The 23330-nt window shown below is 39.9% G+C and overlaps 2 protein-coding genes across 2 annotated transcripts in view; one reads left to right on the forward strand and one right to left on the reverse strand.

Moving 5' to 3' along the window:
- The window catches only part of myom2a (myomesin 2a), a 45096-nt gene extending 41907 nt beyond the window's left edge, over nt 1-3189 (reverse strand). Inside the window, exon 1 of the mRNA XM_040145832.1 lies at nt 3082-3189. The gene's annotated coding sequence lies outside the window, so the exon portion shown is untranslated. The remainder of the gene's footprint in view (nt 1-3081) is intronic.
- On the forward strand, nt 97-23069 carry LOC120800055 (hexokinase-1-like). The gene is made up of 18 exons (XM_040145838.1): nt 97-507; nt 3070-3232; nt 9176-9324; nt 10505-10624; nt 11068-11163; nt 11429-11528; nt 11901-12084; nt 12569-12724; nt 12998-13231; nt 14195-14499; nt 15035-15183; nt 15534-15653; nt 16109-16204; nt 17989-18088; nt 18401-18584; nt 18861-19016; nt 20216-20449; nt 21840-23069. The coding sequence occupies exons 1-18, from the start codon at nt 445-447 to the stop codon at nt 21988-21990; spliced, it is 2760 nt and encodes a 919-aa protein (XP_040001772.1). The 5' UTR covers nt 97-444; the 3' UTR covers nt 21991-23069.
- The last annotated feature ends 261 nt before the right edge of the window (nt 23070-23330 follow it).

A 23330-nucleotide genomic window follows, 5' to 3' on the forward strand; every position in this document is an offset into this window, starting at 1 on the left:
TTCCCAGCTCAGCCAATCAGGGTGCTCAGTGGGGGCAGGGCATAGCAGAGCCACCATTCCAGTGCAGAGCTGCTGCATCTCCCCAGAGCTAACAGGGAACTAGCAGCTCAGAGGGAGGAGACACGGTCAAACCCAGCCTCTGTGTGTGTTTGCGTTTTTAAGTGTGTGTGTGTGTGTGTGTGTGTGTGTGTGTGTGTGTGTGCGTGTGTGCCTGTCGCAGACTATCAGGCACGGCCGCTCTGCACTCTTGTTTCACCAGACTTTTTCCTTGTAACCTTGTCTTGCCCCGGTGCTCAGTTCAGGCCTGCTTCCTCCTCCACTTCAGGATAAAGAGGGATCAGCGTGGGGGGACAGGAGAGTACGGACGGCAGCCTTCCTTCCCTCCTTCTTTTCTCTCTAACCACCTCGTAGTTCCTGACGGCTCCTGGCGGACGTGCAGGCAGGATGATAGCGGCTCAGCTTCTGGCCTACTACTTCACCGAGTTGAAGGATGATCAACTCAAAAAGGTGAGTGGAAGCAGCTTTACACTACCACAGTGGTCCTTTTGTGTCGGACTGGAGGACTTTGTAATGTGACAGCAGCCTGGTGGACAGCCATGGATGCTGGTTATTGTAAGCTGCATGTCAGCATTTAGCCTGTGGGGCGTATCAGGCTGGGAGAGGAGGATGCAGCATTCGGGAAGTAGAGGAGGGGGCCATGATGAACTCTAATTTGGATTTGATTCTTAGTTTAAATTTGTTCAGGGGTTAGTAGTGTTTGACACGGATGTCCTTGACAAGGGCTGTGGTCAGTGATGGTGGTGATGTGCCGCAGACAGACCCTCATTACCGAGTGTTTCCGGAGCGTCGGTTGCCAGGGCGTCTGAAGCAGACAGGTGTCTGTGAGGGGCTGCTGGGAAAAGTCGTGAGCTATATGACATCGTCCCTCCCTCACTGCTTTCACCACTAACTCGTTAGTCTTCTTTTTCACGTTTGTTCTCTCCTGTTTCATCTCTTCTCTCATCCATGATTCTTTTGTTACCTCTGGCGAAAGACGACATTAACTCATTAGCAGAGCACAGATGTTGCGATTAGTGAAATATGAGGTGGATTACAGCCTGTGGCCATCCAAGGAAACTGACTTTGGGTTCGGCAGAAATTAGCCACTGGATGGGAGGACCAGCTAGATGTTCCCGGGGGGGGGGGGGTGTCAGTAGAGATGGAGAGGGAGTGGGAGATTCTTGATGTCATTCATGATGTCACAGTGCAGTATTTCCACATGCCTCTGATGAAGGAGGCCACTACAACTTGAGCGAGAATGCATTCCTTGGAAGTATACCCACCATTTAAATCCTGGATATGACTGGTACATTCAATACCATATTAAGAAATGTAGTCAAATTTAGCAACTGCCAAAATTACTTTCTCTCAGTTATAGAAGAAAAAAAACAAACAAACAAATAATGCAGAATTTGCAGAATGATAAAAAGAATCTAACTGTTAACCTCTGATGTACCCATCAACCAAGTTCATCTTTACAAACTTATGTTGAAAGGCCAAGCAACGTTCAAACACGCAAAACTCCAGTGGTTTCCAGAGTTTCCAATGAAAACAATAATGCCTGGCTATTTTTAGGGTTAACCTTTACAAATTTTTGTATGTAGCCACAAACAACATGGTGTTTTGGGTTTGAATATTAAACTCGCTGTGGACATCACAAAGCTTCCATCAAATGTTAGAACAAGCTAATACAGAATATAGTACTTGATTTTTTTTGTAAATTTAAAGAAATGTTCATTGAGATGCACTGTAAAAAACAAAAAACAAAATCAACAGCTTAAGAAGTTGAATAATTGAATGAATAAACAAATGATTCAACTGCCTTGATATACAGCCTCAAAAACACTGATGGTGAAGGACAGGAATAGAATTATGTGTTGGAAATCATCCCATACTATGTTCGGTACCCTGCAATGTTATTGCACCTCACATTACGGTCGGGTTTCCGAGAGGCTAATAATAGCGAGGCTACACAGAGAAGCCTGATGAGAAACGAATATGCGGACTATGTCTCATGGCAACAGAATAGATTTTTAAACTCTAGGTCGCCCAATGGCATGCACTGTGTGATTATGTAACAATAACCATGAGTGTCCAGTGCAAATCCGTCCTCACAAACATTCCATTAATTACATTCATTAACTGTAATACAACAATTAAACTGCACAAAGTAGCTATTTCAACAAATTGATTATGATGTTGCTGCGTTTTTTTTTAATATACCATTTTATAAATGCACTGTATCCTGTCATAAGATATCATGAAAACATCTCCACCTTGTTCTGTACTACAGTAATTTTTCCCTGTGTTGTCTCATGTTTAAGTGTTTTCTACAAAACAATCATGGCTCAGGGGGCTGAAGTTCCCTGGTTCAGGCTCTGTTCCACAATATACGGTACTTTGTGCTAAGTGAATCAACCTATTGACTTTTTAACTACCACTCAGCCTCAGTATCTATTCTCACCACATGCCTCTTGTGCAATTTGTAAAGTAAGTGGTAACACAGTCTAAGGTGTCCTGACATACAAAATAATGGATGAGGCGGATGGGAAACTATCCAGAGTTGATTTTTATCTATGTCAGGGCACCTCACACTGCATTACTGCGTCTATACCATGCCGACACAGAAAAGATAAAAAGGAGGGCAGCGTTTGAATCGTCATGGGTGTTAAGTTCTTACATTATGTTAAAGTTCAGTTAGATTGTTGTCAGTTAAACACATGGTTATTTCTGGTGAGTTAACCAATAACACAGCCTGAAACATCATTAATAATGTTATGGTTATCTGCAGTTTATTATTGCTTGCGCACTGATTTATCTGTGTTTAAACTGTTGGAACTTCTTTTGTTTAAATTGTTGCTTTTGTTTATCTCAGTTCTAGAAGTTCCCTGAATTCCCTAACTGTACACCCTTGTTTATCTTCAAATCTTTGGCTATGCCTTTATTTTATGTAAAAAATGTTTTTGATATTTTGGCATGTTTTGAATTCTCCCTGACACCCTGTGTTTGCGTCCTGTGCCTGTTCTTCAGATTGATAAGTACCTGTACTCCATGCGTTTCTCGGATGAGACGCTGAAGGACATCATGAACCGGTTCCACAGGGAGATGGAGAACGGGCTGGGCCGTGACACGAACCCCACCGCCACCGTCAAGATGCTGCCCACCTTCGTCAGGTCCATCCCTGATGGATCAGGTAGAGTGCACATGAAGCGTGTCAGGGCAAAAACAGATCATCGTTCTAAATGAACGTATATGCTAAGGTGCACCAATAAAATCTTAAAACGCCCTACGATATTTCAATTCAGTTCACAGCTGAGTTTCAAAATATTTAAAAGGGTGAGATGAGGGGAAAATTACTTATCCGGGGACACCGTAACAAAATCAGGGAGAGTAGCTTTAATATGTTGTGCAGTTTAAAGCAAAAGTTGGCATGAAAATGATTCGATTTAGGTGTGGTTGCTAACTATCAAAGAATTGCTCGGAAGTCTTGTTCTGTTTGAAATATCCAGCTGGAAGTTAAATATTTAATTACCTGCCACTGATCAGCATCTGGTACGAGTGTCCTGTGATTTAAGAAAAACTCTTGTCACAGAGTGATCTGTCACAGAGATAGCCCATTGACAGCTTGAATGTACAAACAATGCTGATACAATTATTTTGTTCAAATTCGTATTTAAAAAATAGAGCCAACAGTGCTCAAGGACTTAACGTACTCAATTGACAAGATCCTATTAAACAGAAATGTATCAATTATACAAAGGTATCGTTAGCATGAAAGGAGTTAGCAAAACCATATTCTTCTTAAGATAATTCTTAAATTTCCAGCTTAGAACAACCATGTTAATCTACTAAAATAAACAGTTTCACATTCAAACAGTCAGGCTGTGGCTTTTATTCCTTGGCTCATTTAAGCAGTAAACCGCATGACAGTTATATGAGAATGACAAACAACGAGTGTCGCTGTTTAGAAGGAAGCAATTTCACAGGAATGAAAAAAAAAAATCAAATCAGATGAAAGACAGACAGAGTTACTGTATAACAGTTTAACAAAAAGACAGTATCATGTTGAGTTATATACAGTCTACCTATAATGTAAGTGTGTTAAAGCACAACCTGATGTATCCTGTTTCTATCTGTTTAAAAAAAATGTGCTGATGTGTTAAAATCAACAGGCCTGTTATGTTACATAAGCCTCTTTGTGCTCTGGATTTGGACTCAGTAGATCACTATTGTTTTAGCCCCAGGGCCAAACAGTTCAAACAGCCTGATCACATGCTGTATTCATCTCATAACATACAACCACTGCCAGATGAAGACTTGATAATGTCAGTTTTATTGATTTTGATTCAAATTTTACGGGTGACAATTTAATGACCCGTAGGCTTATATAATCCATTCACAACCTTTTGCAAGGTATTAAATATGTATGATTGCCACGTTTAGGATTAGCCTGTCATCAGCTAATGCTTATGCCAGACAGTAGTACCCTACTAACTGTATTACATTACAACTCATCGTAATGGTAACTTGTTTATTTTTCTGAAATTAATATTGGCAACTTGAACGTCTAAGATGATAGAGAAAGTACAACTATTCCTGTGTGTGATATTCTGATAAAGGCTCACAATATGCTAAAGCTGCAGTGTCATTTAACTTTAAGATAATAAGATGGAGAAGTCATTCCGCCATTAGATGAAGAGTCTGTCAGAAGTCAGCAATGCCTAAAACTATCGATAAAAAGTGAAAACGATGAATAAAATATTCAAAAATATTTTAAAAAATAAACGGTATGATACACTTCATATTTAAAAACTCCAAAGAATTGGTGTAAAGAGCTGTTATAATATGTGTAAGTTAAGATGGTAAGCTAATAAAATAACAGATATGAAAAGACAAAAAAAATGGACTTCACTTATAAAGCACTTTTCCAGTCTTAAGATGATAAGATGACTCTTATTTTCTAAATACGGTGCTACATTATTAAAGTTACAGGAAAAAACATCCAACTATGCTTTATTCTCAGGTTACTTTAATAACCAGACCATTACAGGTTATAGTCAGTAACTTACTGGGGATACAGACTAGAAATATGTAATTAATGGTGTAATAATTTCGCTCCCCCAACGTGAAGCTCTTTATGATTCTGTGTGTAGACATTCTTTGACAAAGCAGGAGGATTTTAATGCGCTAAATGTCCTCCGAGAAACCAAACCACCCCTCAGAGCAGCTCGTCTGAACAGCTCTTATGAGTCACGCCGCTCAAAGTCGAGAGGTTCTCTCCGCAAACCGGGCCTATATGCTGCCTAACTTGGCTCGGCCTTGTTAGTCAACGGTGCCTGTACACAAGAATAACATCAAGTGTCTGTCAGACATGCTGAGGCCCAGTGGAGGGAGACACTGTCTCCTGTCTCCTGTCACATTATTAATAGCCTCCGGTTTCAACAACTACACGAGGTTGGAAGGGATCAAGCAAAGGGCAGAGTTGAAACCATGGTGACAGTTAAAACTAATAAACATTTGAAAGCTCGATCAGCTGTAACAAATGTGATGGTTGGGACAACCACTGCAGCAAGAAAAAACGATAACGTGTCCTCTCCTGTAACCTGTACTGTAGTCCAGTAACAGTTAATCCAGTAATTTGAGGCAGACTTCCTGTGTTTCAAAGGGGAAATGAGTAAATTAAATCATGGCTAAGCTCTAATAATGCCAGTTCACAGAGTACAGTAATCTTTACTGTGTAATAAAATTAGACTAAGTGTAAAAGCTAAGAGATAAAAATTTAGAAAGACCCGCTCATGCTAAAATTTTCCTTAATATCCTCACAAATCCAGTCTAAATGTCAGGAGTTTAGTTTTAGTTGTGAGATTTTAGTCTGAAATACATCAACTGAGAATTCCCTGATCACGGTTTAATGTTATTTTCTGCATCTCAGTCATTACGTGTATGCACAATTTCCTGTGAATCCCTTGTGGGTTCCCAACTCTTCAAGTAATGAAAACTATGCAGAGAGGCAAGTAAAGATAATTGAAATGGCTATTGCTGAAAAAAATCCAGCCATAACTCACATCAAAATGGGGTTTGATATAAATAAAATAACTTTAAATTAGTTTGACAAAAAAAAATCTGATCTCAAGGTCTACTTAGTAACGTTTTCCTGAGCTTTCAACTGCATCTGACGGTTTGTTTTAGTGGATGGAGTTTGCTCATTTGGCATGGAGATGGCTTGGTTGTCAATATGTGCACTTAGTATGAAACTTTGGTCACGTGCAAACAGTGAAAATGCATCAGATACTGCTGAAAGCCCCCCAAAGAGCTGGCAAGAGAACCTTGAGTTAAGATTTTTTTTGTCACACTGCTTTTAACAGAGTCGATAATGGACTCTCATTATGAATTTTAAACATACTTACAGATCTAAAATCAAGCAGTTTAGATACTGCTGGACCTAAACTATCATAAATAATAATAATAATGATAAATTAATAATGTGATTTCAGTGCAGATGAAATTTTATGTTTACGATCAGTCACCATGCCCTTCCAAATAAAAAAACATAAAGCAAAACTCTACTAGTTGGAGTTTCTATAGTATTTCAGCAAAACAAATCCATTAATATTAAGCCAGACTTAATCAATACTCAATCTCCAATTTACTGTGGGGTACAGCAAGCAATACTCTGTGGTTAACTGTGTTTTTGATTGTTCAGATTATTGCCCGTTCACCAAGCTTGAACTTTGGGAAAGAGCCAGGAGACAAAGATTGACATGGATTCTTCTGGGGACCTAAACTCACAATGTGACCACACCTTCAGCTGCTCCTGCTGACTCTGATTTATTGAGATCAGATCTCCTGAAAACTGAGTAAACCCCGGGGTTTGTTGCCAGTATTAAAGCCAGGATTAAATTTAAGAATGACAACCGCATTTCTCCTGTCTAGTCATATTGAACCCTTGTCCGACTGAGTCTTGGCGCTTGTGCATCTTTATTTCAAGCTTTTTCTTATGGTAGTAGTTAATACTGAAAATCCCCCATGTATATTCACCAAGAACTAGCACCCCAGCTTACACATACCAGCACTGAGGTTACAGTTCGACAGCGGCTATACACTGGACACACGCCCTGCGGCAAGTCAGTAACACTTCTATATGTCAAGCCTGTCACATGTCATTCCAGTCAGGTCAAGGGGATAAACAGCACAACACACTGAACACTATGGTCATGGTGCCACTAAATGAAGAACATTGTTTTGTTGGTAGGCAGGATGTGCTGGCCGTTATCATGTAACTGAAAGGTCACGTGTCAGATACCCGAAAAAGTAAATGCACATCCGTTCAGCATCATGTGTTCTCAAGCAGTGTTGTTTTGCAAGACACTTAATCCTTCTCCACTCTTTCACTGTAGGTCACTTTACATCAGTGTCAGACAAATGCCTGAGAGGTAGTTTAATCATTTTAATTCAAAATGAGAATCCAACTGTTTGTAAACTTAAAGAGCTACTGCACTGATTGATGAATCCCTGTAAGAAAACACAAGTGATCAAATATCAGATATTATTAGTTATCTTCTTACATGCACTTACAAATTAACAGTAACATTTTAGAACAGGTTACGACCTGTAGTTTTAAAACAAAGAGAGAGATGTTCACAGGCACCAAGTTTTGCGTTTGTCTTTCAATGAGTGAAATTAAACTAACGCTATATCTGATGTGACGAGAAAGCTTCTCTCTACGGATGATCGATTTACATTTGAGCTTCTTGCCTGGAGCGACGCTACCTCTGCACCTGGCTGGTGTTTCTGTTCACATAAAAAAGTTTTGGTGGAAAAACTAGCCGAAGTGTTTCATGAAATTAGGTCATTGTGTTTGTATATTTTCACTTTCTTAACAGGCATTTCTCAATCCATGCCTCAGGTTTCTGAAGGCTATAGGTTTGTGGTTGTTTCTATTACCGACTTTAATCATAACTTTGTTGTTTTGTGTTTATTACAAACCTGTCACAGATCTAGATTCTAAAGATAGACCGCCATGATCTACATCCCAATAAAGGCATGTCAAGAGTAAGAAAATGAACCTGACGAAGTGCTGAGCGACTGAACATCTGCTTTTATGGGCTCTGGGTCAAGTGACAAGTGCAAACATATGTGGTTCATCTTTTCCTTAATCTTGGCATTTAAGCTGCAGTTCCCAGCAGAAAGTGGTCTTTGGTAGACGTTGTGTGCAAAGCTCGTTTATTTTCTTTTTCAGTGGCATGTCAAGTTTGGAAATGATGGCCCAGGGAGCACTGGCAATGACTACAGTGTTTGCATTAATGGGGAATCAAAAACTAACAACATCCTCACATCAGAATGAGCCTTAAAATTTGTGGGGTCCTGAAGAGGCATTCCAGACAATTTAAAAACTTAGAACTTCATCGCTGTCAAGTGGAAAAAGTCATGTCTCCAATTTTTGTAATTTTCAGACTTTCCAAATACATGTAAGGCGATTGTGCTCCTCTATGGAAACACATCTTTTAATCCACTTGGCTGGTAAAACCCCCTCAAAAACCTTTGTAAAACAATTCCCGCTAATTTTATTTTTTTGGTTCCCTAATACTTTAGGTATTTTGATTTGCTGATGGCCCCTCAGGGCCCTAAATTCACTTATATGGTATATATTAATGGCCCCTCAGTTGTTGGGTCATCTCTACCTCAAATTTAAATCCGTGACTTTTTGATACAAAAGTCAGTTTTACTAATTCACCACTGGTGATTCATGATATACTCCCAGGTGCCAGTTTATTTGGTACAACTTGCTAAAACTGATGTAGTTTAAAGCAACAGTCCTGCAATAAAACATACTGTACCCTCATCGGGGTTAAAATTTTTAGTTTTTGTTGAAACCGTTTTAAAGAGGTGCTAATTAAACTTTATGGTTATTTTGGAGGCTGAATTTTGAGGTGTTTTTGTGGTGTTTAACTGTATTGCATTATAATGACAGGTGTTTCTATTACTTTATACATCCCATTTATATTAATGAGGGTAGACTAAATACCACAGCCACAACAAATCATAAGAACCCAGCAAATCAAAAAACAAGAATCTATCTCGCAGATTCCCATTTTAAAATCTCTATTAATGTTTGTCGGTATTCTCATTCTGACAGAAAAGGGAGACTTCATAGCTCTGGACCTTGGGGGGTCTAATTTTCGGATCCTGCGTGTTAAAGTGACACAGGACAAGAAGCAGCCGGTTCAAATGGAGAGCCAGGTCTATGAGACCCCTGATGACATCATCCACGGGAACGGGACGCAGGTAATCAAAGATAGGTCTACTATTTTTAAATAGGTCCATGTTGTGCTCAACTTTCCTAGTTTCCTAAGAGCCTTAGATTTAAAACATCAAGGTTTAACATTCTGGATATTTTCATAAACAGACCTGGTTCGTTTATCCGAAAAAATTAATGGCTATTGCTATAACCATGCAACAGACACTGTTTAAAGTGTCCTCATGTTGTAATCCCTGTCATCAAAAAATACCCCATGACCCAGGTCAGAGAGTCGATTGTTTCCACTCAAAATATTCAGTGTTTGTGTCTGCCCTCCATACAGAGCTGAGGAGTATTTAAGGTCAGGTTGGAGATCAATTTGTGTAAAACGACCTCAGTAACGCTGAGAGGCATGAGATTGACGTAAGAGCCTACCCTGACCGACACTGAACCTGTAGGGAACAGCTGGCAGTCATATTGTAAGATGATAACCAAAACAAGAGCGCCTGTCTGAGGCCGTGTGATTGGTTCAGAGCTTGACGTACACAGACGGAACAGGACAGATGCTGTTTAATGAAAAGTTGAAGTGACAGCTGGCCAAAAATGTAACTTGATCTATGAACAGGTTTGTTAACAAAGAAGTTTATTTGCACTGTGAGTGATTTTGTAAAATATAACATTTTGAACAGACTTCATTAGAATGAAGATGTGTTATTTTTATGGAATAATATAGTTACTCCAAACAATGACATAAAGCCTTCAAAGTACTGCTCAGAAAGCATATAAAGAAATCCAGTTGTTTACATCATGTTATGAATGTTTGTGGTGTCTCTTTTAAATCAACCGTGTCTACACTTGTTAATCTGTTACAAGCAACCAACTGGCACATCTGGTAAATCATGTATAAGCTGTTTTTTCTGAAACTTGCACCTGCTCCTAACGGTTTTAGTACAACGGAGTAAAATACAAAACTTGAAACTGAAAACCTGCCTCTGCCCTTGTAGTAACTTTTATACATAAATATCAAGTTAAGTCCTGATGTTTTGTAAATGAAGCTTAAACACTATCTTAGTTGGGAGAACTGAAGTAGTGAGTGTGCAATATAAGTGATGGGTTATGAGATAAAGTTCTTCATCTTTTAATAATAAAGAAGAGAGTCTAATGTTTGTTAATATGGTGGTGGTGTCTGGCTATGCTACGGTGTTAAAGTCCCCTCTCTGTTTGCAGCTCTTTGGCCATGTCGCAGATTGCCTGGGGGATTTCATGGAGAAGCAAAAAATCAAGGATAAAAAGCTTCCTGTAGGATTTACATTCTCCTTCCCCTGTGCCCAAACCAAACTGGATGAGGTAAACACTTGAAGTCTATTACAGATACTTCTTAGTATCTTAGAGAGCTCTGTCTCACATCCAACTCTGAAGTATAGTTTCGTATCGGATGTGAGAGTCTGCAACATGAAACTGCATTAAAATGGCCAAAACTTCAAAGTTTTACATGCTTATAGGCTTGTTTTCATAATTTCAGGCATTTAATAAAACCCCAAGGACATGTCAGACCAAATTTTTAACACTTTCAGAGCAATGCAATGATTAATTGTTTGCTTTTGCAAATTCCTGCCGTTACATAAAAGGTAAATGTGTAGTGTAATTGTTGTCACAGGATCTTTTGTAGTGAATGTGGTTTTTGGAGATGGATGCTGTGGTAAGAATAGCAATGGACAAACATTTCGGACTGGCCACGCCTGTCTAACTGTAACTTAAAGTTTGGCCTTATAAAACTACTTGTTTTATAGGCGGTCTTAGTGACATGGACAAAGAAGTTTAAAGCCAGTGGTGTGGAAGGCATGGATGTTGTGAAGCTTCTGAACAAGGCCATTAAAAAACGAGGGGTGAGTTTTTTTCCTTTTCCTTTTAGGTAATTAATTTGTAAATGTGAAAGCTTTTTGTGGTTACACAGTTCAATGCATTCCAAAGATACACTACCCAAAACCAAGATGGTCAAAATGCAATTTAAGAAAATGAAATTATTAGGAAATTATGTTTGCACCATGATGGACAAGGTATGGTAGAACAGACCAAAGTCCAAACCTCCCAACCTTTGACTGATGGCATATTTGATTATGTTTCGAGTTAAACATAATTTTGTTTTTTCAGGACTATGAGGCAGACATCATGGCAGTGGTGAATGACACAGTTGGCACTATGATGACCTGCGGATTCGACGATCAGCGTTGTGAAGTGGGCATCATTATAGGTAAAGGCACACACTACAATTTTTGAGAGGGCAAAAAAAATATAGCGGATAATACAAACTGATGAAAAAAAAAAAAAAACTCAATCTTGGTCCTGTGCTGCATTTACTCCGGGATGCACTGATTTGCTTATAAATTTCCAAGACAGGCTGTTATAATCTTTGATCAGAGCACTTTCATTTGGGCAAAACGCAGACCAAGTCAACACGTGTCCTGAAGTACCTTAATGTACCATGAGCACAGTTCTACATGTGAGGGCGCCAAAGGGATTATAACCTTACCCTGGCCTTATTAGCACAATGCACTCTGCCTGCTGAGCTCCACAGAGCATAAGTCATGTAGGACAGGTGTCATTCAGCTCTGTATCCATTCAGGAACGGGAACAAATGCCTGCTACATGGAGGAATTGCGTCACATTGACCTGGTGGAGGGAGACGAAGGCCGGATGTGCATCAACACCGAGTGGGGTGCCTTCGGGGATGATGGGTCCCTAGAGGACATTCGCACAGAGTTTGACCGTGAGATCGACAGGGGTTCTACCAACCCAGGAAAGCAGCTGTAAGATTTTCCTTACACGTGTAGTTTTTGTTTTTGTGAATGACATTTTTAATGCCAGAGATTCTGAATGTACTTTTTTCCAAAATGCATACAGGCGTACAAGGACAGTCGATATGCGTCAGTCTTGTTTTTGATTATGTAGCCACATCAGCAAAAGGTGTTTTATCTACTACAACAAAGTAGTATGTTTGAATTCCTGGGGATCAGGTGACCTTTTGTTCCTGACACATTTACCCATGTGTCAGGAACATGTTCTGTCTTGTGCTATTTTACACACACTACTCTGGAAAAAATGTTTTTGTTCCTGATGTATAACCATAAAATTATATTACAGCAAACGAGGTCACAGGCCTCCCAAACTCCGTCTGCCAAGCAAAAGCAGCACGTCAATTCTACTGAGGGCCGTTTAGGAGACGATGAAGTGACTAATGCAAGCTGTAGCCATGACTCCACTGAGAAAGCTGTTGTGTTTTGCTCTGCTCAGGTTTGAAAAGATGTCCAGTGGGATGTACATGGGAGAGCTGGTTCGACTCATCCTGGTGAAGATGGCCAAAGAAGGTCTGCTGTTTGAGGGACGGATAACCCCTGAGCTCCTGACAAGAGGAAAAATTGAGACCAAACATGTCTCTGCTATTGAAAAGTGAGCGGGGAGATTGACTTATAGTGCAATACACAAAAGAAAAATTTGATCCTGTTTTTTTTAGGGAGTTGTGTTTGCATAAAGGGTTTCATAGGAATGAAAGAGAAAGTCTATTTTGAGCCTAATGGCCGTTTGAGTGGAGTTTTAGGGGTTTGTGTAACTTCAAAACTCACTCAACACAACCAATCATGGGAACTTAAAACTGAAAAAAACTTCCGTTTCTGCAGGTGCATGGATGAAATTCTTAGAAATGATAAATACCTCTGATTTCAGGACTAAAGAGGGACTGAAGAAATGCATGGAAATCCTGACGAGGCTCGGGGTAGAGCCTTCAGATGAAGACTGTCTGGCCGTGCAGCATGTGTGCACCATTGTATCTTTCCGCTCAGCAAATCTAATTGCTGCAACACTAGGAGGCATCCTCTCTCGCCTAAAGGAAAACAAAGGAGTCGTACGCCTCCGCACCACTGTGGGCATCGACGGGTCTCTCTACAAGATGCACCCTCAGTGAGTAATCCATAAGACATGAACCGAAGGGAGAGTTTGACAAGTAACATGTGAAACGAATAACATCAAGCGATGCTAAATACTTTGATGCAGTGCCTTCATGTTTGCCTTTAAATTCCCCCACAAGACCGACAAAACAAAGATGAAATGGCAAATACAGTGCGCTTAGGGAACACAGCCAGGCAACTGTCAGCTAAAATAAATTCTTCAAACAAGATCCTCTGAGGAATACAGAGGATGTGCATGAGACATGCCGTTTAGTGGTGGGAAGATTTCAGATTTCGGTCTTAGATGAAAACTGTTTTTAATTTATGTTGAGGTTTCTTTATAAAATACCCTTTTCAATAAATTATTTGGGGACAGAGCTGGGTGATAATTCAGCATTCAATCGAATTTCAGCAAAGTCATATCATGATGGTATGATCATATGTTATTGTCTTACAAGTTTCTGTAGCCTGAAGTAACTATTCTGAGCAAGCTGTAAATAAAAACTTACATAATTTGTTACTAAATTTTTTGTAACTAACACAAACAATATGGCATAATGTTATGCATAACAATGAAATACAGGTTATTGCTTTGGACATCAGTGTCATTATTTCACATGTGATCGTGCCATATCATGATAAAATACCAGAAAAAAAATCCATGTAGTGCCTTAATGTGTTCAAACATATCACCCGGCCCCATTTAGTCATGTGCTGGAGTTTACAATCAATAATACATTAGATAAATCATCATAAAATTAATGTAGCAGGGCCATATTCTGAAATAGTTTCACTTCACAGCGAAAGGACATACTGTATGTATGTGTGAAATACCATTCAAGACCCTCTCAAATCCTGCACAGTATCTTCCCATGTCCACTTCCTAAGAACATTTGATCACCTATGAAGATAAACATTTTGGATATGATTACACAGATAGAACCTCTCTCGTTAATATCTTCTGCTCTCTGAACAGATATGCTCGCCGTCTGCACAAAACAGTGCGACGCTTGGTCCCAGACTCTGACGTCCGCTTCCTGCTGTCTGAGAGTGGGAGTGCGAAAGGTGCTGCCATGGTGACAGCAGTGGCGTACCGTTTGACGGAGCAGGCCCGCCAGATTCAGCAGACCTTGGCAGAATTCCGGCTGAGCAAAGCCCAGCTGTTAGAAGTGAAGAAACGCATGAGGATGGAGATTGAAAGAGGCCTCAAGAAGGAATCCCACAAGGAAGCTACGGTCAAAATGTTGCCTACTTTTGTCCGCAGTACACCAGATGGAACAGGTGATTAAAAAGAGATATGCAGAGAGGTGGAAGAGAAACACCCAGTCGTAGAGTTTGTTTCCTCTTGCAACTTATAAATGCCACATTTTTTTCCTCTTATTTCCTTTAAAGATGAATTTACTAAATATTTTCAATATACAGTATCAGTATATCCATGTATTGGCTGTATATCACACAGCAAAGGTTGCATATCTAACGATGAAGGCAAGTATTTATGCCATCAACAAGTAACTAAGCTGATCACGAAACGAGATGCATCAGGATGTGATTCTCAGCTCAGCGGGTGACAAAGGATTGATGAATCTCATCATTTGTTCGTCTATGAGTTTTTACAAGTTGAGAAATGTACTTGCAAATGGTCATATTCGGTCAGGTTTTCAATTTACATTCAGTTTCTTCAACCAGTGACAATCAGGTGGGGATGTGTAAGGAAAAGCAAGACCTCAAGCAGTCAAGCAGTGTAGGCTGAAGTTAGTGTGGTGACAGATTAGGTTCTGTTGGTTCTCAGGCTAACAAGGCCTTTCTTATAATACAGAGAACGGAGACTTCCTTGCTCTGGACCTTGGAGGGACAAACTTCCGTGTACTTCTGGTAAAGATTCGCAGCGGCAAGAGGCGATCAGTGGAAATGCATAACAAAATCTATGCTATTCCCATAGAAGTCATGCAGGGCACTGGAGAAGAGGTAAAGAAGATTTATCGCTTATTTGTAAAATTTTTAAATTGTAAATTCTCATTCCTTTCGAACATAAGTGTTTTCTGCTTGGAAATGGATTTACTCCTGTACTTTCCTTATTTTTTTGACATAGATTGATTCCTATTTCTGTTTAACATCTATCAGTATACTGTACACAATACTCAACATTTGGAGGATGCACCTATCCAAATCCAAACCTACATGAGTACGTGCTGGTAGCGTTTAGGTCGCTCTGGTGACAAGGGGAGACAAACATTTTTGTCTCACAATAGAAAGTACAGTAGCAAATCCAACTGTATCTCCCACTATATAAACTACTTAAAGCATGTCTCTTCCAGCTCTTTGACCACATTGTGTACTGCATCTCCGACTTCTTGGACTACATGGGAATGAAAAGTGCTCGTCTGCCACTGGGTTTCACCTTCTCCTTCCCCTGCCATCAGACCAGCCTGGACGCAGTATGTTCTCCACAAATTATGTCAAAAAAAAGCACACATTTTTTTGTTTAAAAAAAAAAAAAAAAACATTAAAAAAACCAGACCTGCTCCTACACAAGGTAATTCAGGTAGAACTTATCAGAAAGACCAGTGCAAAGGGTGGCTAAAAGGTCAAGTAATTAAAGAAGCATCTTACATTTAGACGACAGTTCAGTACAGAGACTTCGTCTCCTGCTGGCTATTGGTTGTGGCGGAACATGAACAGCTAGACTAAAGAACCTTGTTGAAGGACTCATTAGCATTACTAATCCATTGTCTCCATTCATATTTTCCCTTCCTGTAAAGGGGCTTAAGAGTTGACCATTTGGTCAGATGGCCCTTCCGCAGGGCCATTGTAGGGTGTTGTACTATCCAAACTGTTTATTTTAATATTTTGATTATAAGATATTTTCCAGTGAGTGTTATGTGCTCTGCAGGGTATTCTTGTGACCTGGACCAAAGGCTTCAAGGCCACAGACTGTGAGGGTGAAGATGTGGTGGAGCTTCTTCGGGAAGCGATCAAGAGGAAAGAGGTAATCGGAGACAAGAAATATATCTGAGTCAATCAGATCATTAGCTACGCTGTTACTAGACCTGCAGCAGCAGAGACAACACAGACACTGCAGTTTCTCCATTGCTTTCAACATTTACAACATTGCGTGTGACACTTACTGTGGCATTAGTGTGCTGCCACATTAAGAACACTATAGCAACTGAGAGAGAAATTTATTTTGAAAAAAAGTACTTTTTAGTGAGGGTTTGCTCCAAGTAATGTAAAAACTTAATTAAAAAGAACATCAAAGTTCTTTTAATTAATTCAGCATTGAAAAACCTCGTACAAATTTGTCAACCATCTATATTCTGTACCCTACATATCTGCCATGTTCCTGCTGGTTAAAATTAACTTCTGACTGCCGCTTTGCTGACGCACCGATGCAGTTTTTGTTTGGAATGTGTTGCCAAGAACTTAAAGACTTCATATAAGTTTGGCTTTTTTGTAGCTCAGAGTGTTGTCTGATGGTGCTTTAAAAGCTCTCATATCAAAAGGTCTGATTGGCAGACCCCTTTAATAGCTGATATATGTTGCTTACTGGCACTCAACCAGCTCCTGTATAAGTGCTTTTAGATGTGAGTAAGTGATTTCAGATCGTAAGTGCTTTGACACGAAGTGTTTGTTTTGTCTACTCGCTGAACAGAACTACTGTTTTATTTCGATAAAGTATAGAAATGAAAATGTTGCCTGCACTGAAACACTGCAAGAAAAAAAGTAAAGATGCAAAGAAACTGTTTAATAGAGCATTAATGGGCAAGTACTGTTAATAATACTCTTGGTAATAATACAACATACACCGATCAACCACAATACTAAAACCGGTCACTGGTTTTAATGTTGTGGCTGATTAGTTAATATTGTAGTGATCAACTACTGTACATCCCGTGGCCAATGCAATCTTAACAGCACCTATTATGTCCTGGTTTAAACACTAAAACTGGCCATTCCCTCATTATAAATAAACACATTTTACTTTCTTACTAGTACATCTTTTTTAATTCAGGAAGTTTTTATATTCAAATGTCATAACTTTTGAGTTTCTTATATTGATTTCACCCTTTTAGATGGAGAATCCAGTAAGTATTAAGTGAATGTAAATCATTAACTGACAGGTAAAGCAGAGCGGGACTGGAGCATTGTGTGGTTATTGTTGTAACAGCATGACATAACACCTGGAAAACCTACTTTCGGATATTGTGGAGGAGGGTGCCTTTCTGTGTCTGCAGTGTGGGCTCTTATTCAAACTCAGAATTTCCAAAGTGATGACAAGGATGATCTTCTGTATTTTGTGTGTGGCAGAGCTCCTGAATTTTGCAGCTCTCTGAAACAGCTTGTGTATTTTATTGCATAGCCTGTCTAAGAATGTGAGCAATCTGCATGGTGCTCAGTGTGGTGTTTGAAAAGTTGCCAGGCCATATATTAATCCCTCAATTGTGGCATTGGTTTAACGTTGAGTGAAAACCTGGAAACATAAGTAAATAATGTATTAAACAATCTTTGATAAGGATTTAGTTTTACTGAAAGTAATCATCTTAAATTTTGTGCCCTGTAGATAAAGAGAAACAACTATCTAGCATTAGCTTTCTAATAATTTTAAAGTAACATGATTTGAACTTTACTTAGTACATTGGATTATAACACAAAACATGAATCTTGAATTATTAGATTTTGGTAAAAACAGCGTATAAGTTTTTATTGGAACGGATCGGTAATTTCATCGAACTTCGGTCCGCGACCAATTTTCCTTGTATTGTTTGTTCGTAGGAGTTTGAGCTGGATGTGGTTGCCATAGTGAACGACACGGTGGGGACAATGATGACTTGCGCATATGAGGAACCCACGTGTGAGGTGGGATTGATTGCAGGTGAGTTCAAAGCTACCGCTTTTAAAAGGAAACTAATAAAGACATTTAATCTCCAAAGGTGTTATGAAGAAGTTAAAGAAAGGGTACAGCGTTTGGTAAACAATAAGACGACAAACTTGTATACTCACATTTGTCGTACCGTATTTTTTTCATATTGTGCAGTGCTAGTAATCTACACCACCAATGGGAAACACTGATCCAGGGTTAGAAATGTCTAACGACATGATTCGTATGTTTAAAAACAAAAAGCCTTATAAAATCAGGCGCCGTTCAGGGTTGAGATTGATGGACTGCGACCGTGTGTCCTGTCAGGGACGGGCAGTAACGCCTGTTACATGGAGGAGATGAGGAACATCGAGACAGTGGATGGAAATGAGGGCCGCATGTGCGTCAACATGGAGTGGGGGGCGTTCGGAGACAACGGCTGTCTGGATGATATCCGGACGAAGTACGACCAGGCGGTGGACGAGAACTCCCTCAATGAAGGCAAACAAAGGTCAAGAGGCTTCCAATATCAAACTCTATCTTAGTATCTCCATCTGAACAAACATCTTATAATGATCTACTGTCCACGATGAACAGTTAAACACTTTGCCAGCTCATATCATAGCTGGACAAAAGTGCAGATGTAAAATAATATGATACATAAAAACAATCCTTCTCCCGACTCTGACTAAAATAATCTAGCATCATGAAAAAATGTTTAATTTTATTAACGGGTGCTTCGTCATCTTGCCGCGGTCTAAGATCTTTCTCATTCTTATATGGCCAGATATGAGAAGATGTGCAGTGGCATGTACCTGGGAGAGATTGTCAGGCAGATTTTGATTGATCTGACCAAGCGTGGCTTCCTCTTCCGGGGACAAATCTCAGAGACGCTGAAGACCAGGGGCATCTTCGAGACAAAGTTCCTGTCGCAGATAGAGAGGTGGGTGAATCACTTCACACTTTTACCGCTTGTGATTCATCAGCGCTTTGATTCATTGGCTTTGGGACACATCAAATCCCTAACTGCAGTCATATGTGAGATTTTCAAAACATTAACGGTACATAGTATGTTGTGGTTTCAGCCTTAGACCACTGCCAGTTTGCACTAATTTTCAACATCATACGGGGCAAAATCCACTTCTAAAGCGAGAGAAAAAGAGATTAATCTCTCCTCTGACAATAGCGTCACTGTGTGTGAGTAGTTGAGAATCATGAAAGGAAAGTGGATTTAGTAACAATAAAGTACAACAATTAACTGCATCATTACTTGTACTGGAATGTACCAAACATAACAAACACAGAAAGCAAAACAGATACAAAAAGTATTTTCTCACCCACAGCTGGACTTTTCATCTAAGGACCATAAACAGTACCTTTCGTACCCATTTAGTACAAATCACATATCATTCACTTAAGTATGAACCATTTTTGAAACTATACAGTGTGTTTCTCCTGCCTACCTAGCAGGCATTGCTTTCCAATGATTTCTATACAGTATGAAAATCAAGCTGCAGAGACACAAGATCAAGTCTATAATCCATCACAGATAACCATGTCTGCTTTCAGTTTTTTTAAAGTTACAGTATTTTTGTGTGGTAACACAGACCAGGCTATTAATTTCTATGCATTTACAACTATATAACAAAACAACTGTCACAGAAGTACTGAAATAGTATTTGTCAAAGCAGACATGATTTTGCTGTGAACGATTATTTAAGTGTACCAAGCAGGCGCAGGTTGATTCTCACACTGTAGTGAAATGAACGAAAGCTGGTGGTCTCCTGGGGTTAGGCAAAAAACCAATTAATAAACCTAAAACGCCAGAAAGTCTGCAGCGCTGTTAAATATCAGACAGTATCTGTTTGTATTCAATCTATGTTAAAAACATGCAAAACCACTGGTATTATTTACAGGATAACTGCTTGAAGGCATGTGCTTAAGCAGCATTGTTCCCAGAAAAGTAGCATCTGTGGGATAACACACCTAGGAATGGGGGGAAGGGGGTGCAATGTGACAACTTGAGTTTATACACTGTTTAAGCCTACCTTAGCCTCTGGGAACAGCTGTGAGGTATCCGGTGACTCTCCTGCTGTTGACTGACCTCTGACATGCTCTCCCCCTGCCTCTCGTGCGCCACAGCGATCGTCTGGCGCTGCTGCAGGTCAGGGCGATCCTGCAGCAGCTGGGGCTCGACAGCACCTGTGATGACAGTATTATCGTCAAAGAGGTGTGTGGCACGGTGTCCCGCCGCGCAGCTCAGATCTGTGGAGCCGGAATGGCTGCTGTGGTGGACAAGATCCGTGAGAACAGAGGACTGGACCACCTGGACATTACCGTGGGCGTGGACGGCACGCTCTACAAGCTGCACCCACAGTAAGACACAGGATAGGAATAGGACGCGTTTGGAGTGAAAAGAAGTTCATTCACTCAAAAACACTACAGCACAAATTAAATTTCATCATCCCGCATTGTGTCATTCATTTGAGGGCATTGGATGGCCTTTGTGTCAAGTGGCAGAAAACTCATTTTTGAACTATTATTTTAGAACATTTTTTCAAACAAAACAATTACGTCAGTACACACAAAGAGAGCCCTCTAATTTTAAGGCCCTTCATAAGTTTCAATGGACATAGGTTACCTCTAGTGAGGTGACTGATCGATTAGTCAGTTGACAGAAAAGGAATATCTAAAACCTCATTGAGCAAAAATGCCAAACATTTGCTGGTACAATTTGGAGACTAACATTTTACAGGCAAACTCTTAAGCAGAAAAATCAGATAATTGGATAAAGAAAATAATCTTTACTTGCACCCGTACAGACAGTGGAGACTATTTCCTCAGCAGTAAAGCAGGTGTTAAGATTGACGGGCTGTTTACATTTTGTTTTACAATCTGAGAAATGCTAAAAAGATTCAGTTACTAATACTAAATTACTCCCATTTCCTAATCAATTTATTTTTTTCAAGTCGTCTATCAATTTGTTTTGACTTGGTGTCAGTATTTCACTGACATTCTTTCGGCATATAGTGGCACCATCCCTTCATTTTATTTTATTTTTTTTTATTTTTAACAACAGTATATTGGCATCCAAAAGGACACCAAAACAAGTGTACTCTTGCTGGTGGCTGAAATATAAACTCTGTACTAACTACTAATAAACACATATTTGTCAATAATATATTAGTTATTAATATATTGTTTTGCATGAAGGGCCAAGAGTTAGCAAGTTTTAACACAACCAAACACTACAACACTGGGTTTACTTCAACCATGACCTACTGAACCTACACATACATTTCTCTAGTAGTGGTTCTTTAACGGTCTGGTACCTCGCCACCTGCGATTCCATTGTTCTCCTTACAAGGGATTTGCCACTTTTCATAGAGAAGAAACGTAGGGCACTTCATATGGGCAAGGCCATTTCCACAAAAACATCTACAGGCTAAGATCTTTGTTCTAATGTGAATCAAGGGGCTACAATGGGACAGTCTCATTGAGCAGGAGTAATATGTCAGCTGGAGAACTGCGCCAAGTAAAATTGGGAACAGCTCTTTTAACTTCAGTTTTCCAGATAACATCAATATTCGCCTTCACGAGACAGGCCCTAAATTAACTTTCCTTGCTCTACCCTGCTGGTCATCCTGGTTGTGAAGCCAGAGTGATAGCTACATTCGTTGCTTGTACTAGAAACCATCTCTCATTTCTCGGAGTTCGGTAGCGAACTGGCTCCTAACCACACTTTCCTGTTGCCCTCTTCCCTCAGTTTCTCACGGATCTTCCAGCTGACGGTGAAAGAACTCGCCCCCAAATGTGACGTCAACTTCCTGTTATCTGAGGATGGCAGCGGTAAGGGGGCCGCCCTCATCACTGCCGTGGGCTGCCGCATGAGAGAGCAGGAGGCGCAGCAGCACTGAGGAGCTCCACCCTGTTTGTCCTCGAGAACCACCTGCTGCTCCACCGTGACCTTCACCCACCGCACCGCCCAACTCCATCTCCCCTTGGCAGCCGTGACTCCACCTCTGCCCCATCTGTCCCCCCCAGCCAGAGAGACATGCTTCATGCATTGGGAATTAAAACTGAATATCTAAATATTTATTTATACTGCACCAGAGGGTTTATTATTTCCATGTTTGTACATTTTCCTCAATAGCTTGTCAATAATCTGATAAATCTAGACTCCTTAGGTGTGCAATATTTGTGTATTGCTAATTTTATTTTTATATGGAGGCATATAATTGTATTTATATAGCTGCGGCCACTTTGAATCCCAGAGATCATTAGGATTTTGCACCATTGACACAAGAAAATGTCTGCACTTTTTATATGAGAGTTACAATAGCAGCATTTCAATCTAATTTCCAAAAAAAGGACGTCCTTCTCACTGAATGATGAAACTCCTTTTTACAGGCTCCGCTGGTTTAGAAAACCAGTTCCAAAAGGGCTCGCTGCAAACGGTGGAATGCAAGAGTCACGGCTGTTAAAACCATCCTCATTTTATGTACAACACGCTCGCACAACGTGCTAGGCTACTAACCCCTCTTTGTGTAACTGTCAATGTAACTCACGTATTAACATATTCCAGCAGCACCATACCATTTATTCCTCAAGAGCTGAGAGGGTAGAAAAGGCCCCAGCGGAAGTGTTAGCGTATCCTGTTGCTAATTGTGAACTACTATACTTTTGGTGTTGTGATGAATCCCACTTCTACTCATTGTATGTGCAAAGAATAAATGTTTATTGGGCCCCAAGAAAAGAGCGGATACTACGAGCGCTTTTGTGTGTATTCGTGGCTGAGTGTCGGTGTGTCCTACTGTAATAACCTGTAGCTTTCAATGTCCAAAGCTCTGTCACGACTGCATGCCTTACATTAAGACAAAGGAGAGTACTGGAGCTTTTCCTTTCTTTTCTTTTTTTTCTTTTTTACATCAATATAGATTTGTGATCGACACAGTGAAAAGTGAATTCATTAAATTCTATTTTGTTGTGGAGTAAATCCTGGTGTCTCTTTCTTAAAACTATAAAGCAGCGGCAGAGGCATGCCTAAACCTGTAATACCAGACAGGTGATGTGGTGCACTTATCTGATACAAAGGAAAAGTGAGATTATATTTTCATGAAGGTTTAGTTGTGGTTTTGATGTAATACCAAAACTGGCTGGCCATCTGACAGCAGACAGCTGTTCTCGTTTTGGGGTGAAGGAGTAATTAAGATTTATATATTTAATAGGTTATTACAATTGATTTCCACAAATTGTT

Source organism: Xiphias gladius, chromosome 15 (genome assembly GCF_016859285.1).
Source record: "Xiphias gladius isolate SHS-SW01 ecotype Sanya breed wild chromosome 15, ASM1685928v1, whole genome shotgun sequence".
Classification (NCBI taxonomy): Eukaryota; Metazoa; Chordata; class Actinopteri; order Istiophoriformes; family Xiphiidae; genus Xiphias; species Xiphias gladius.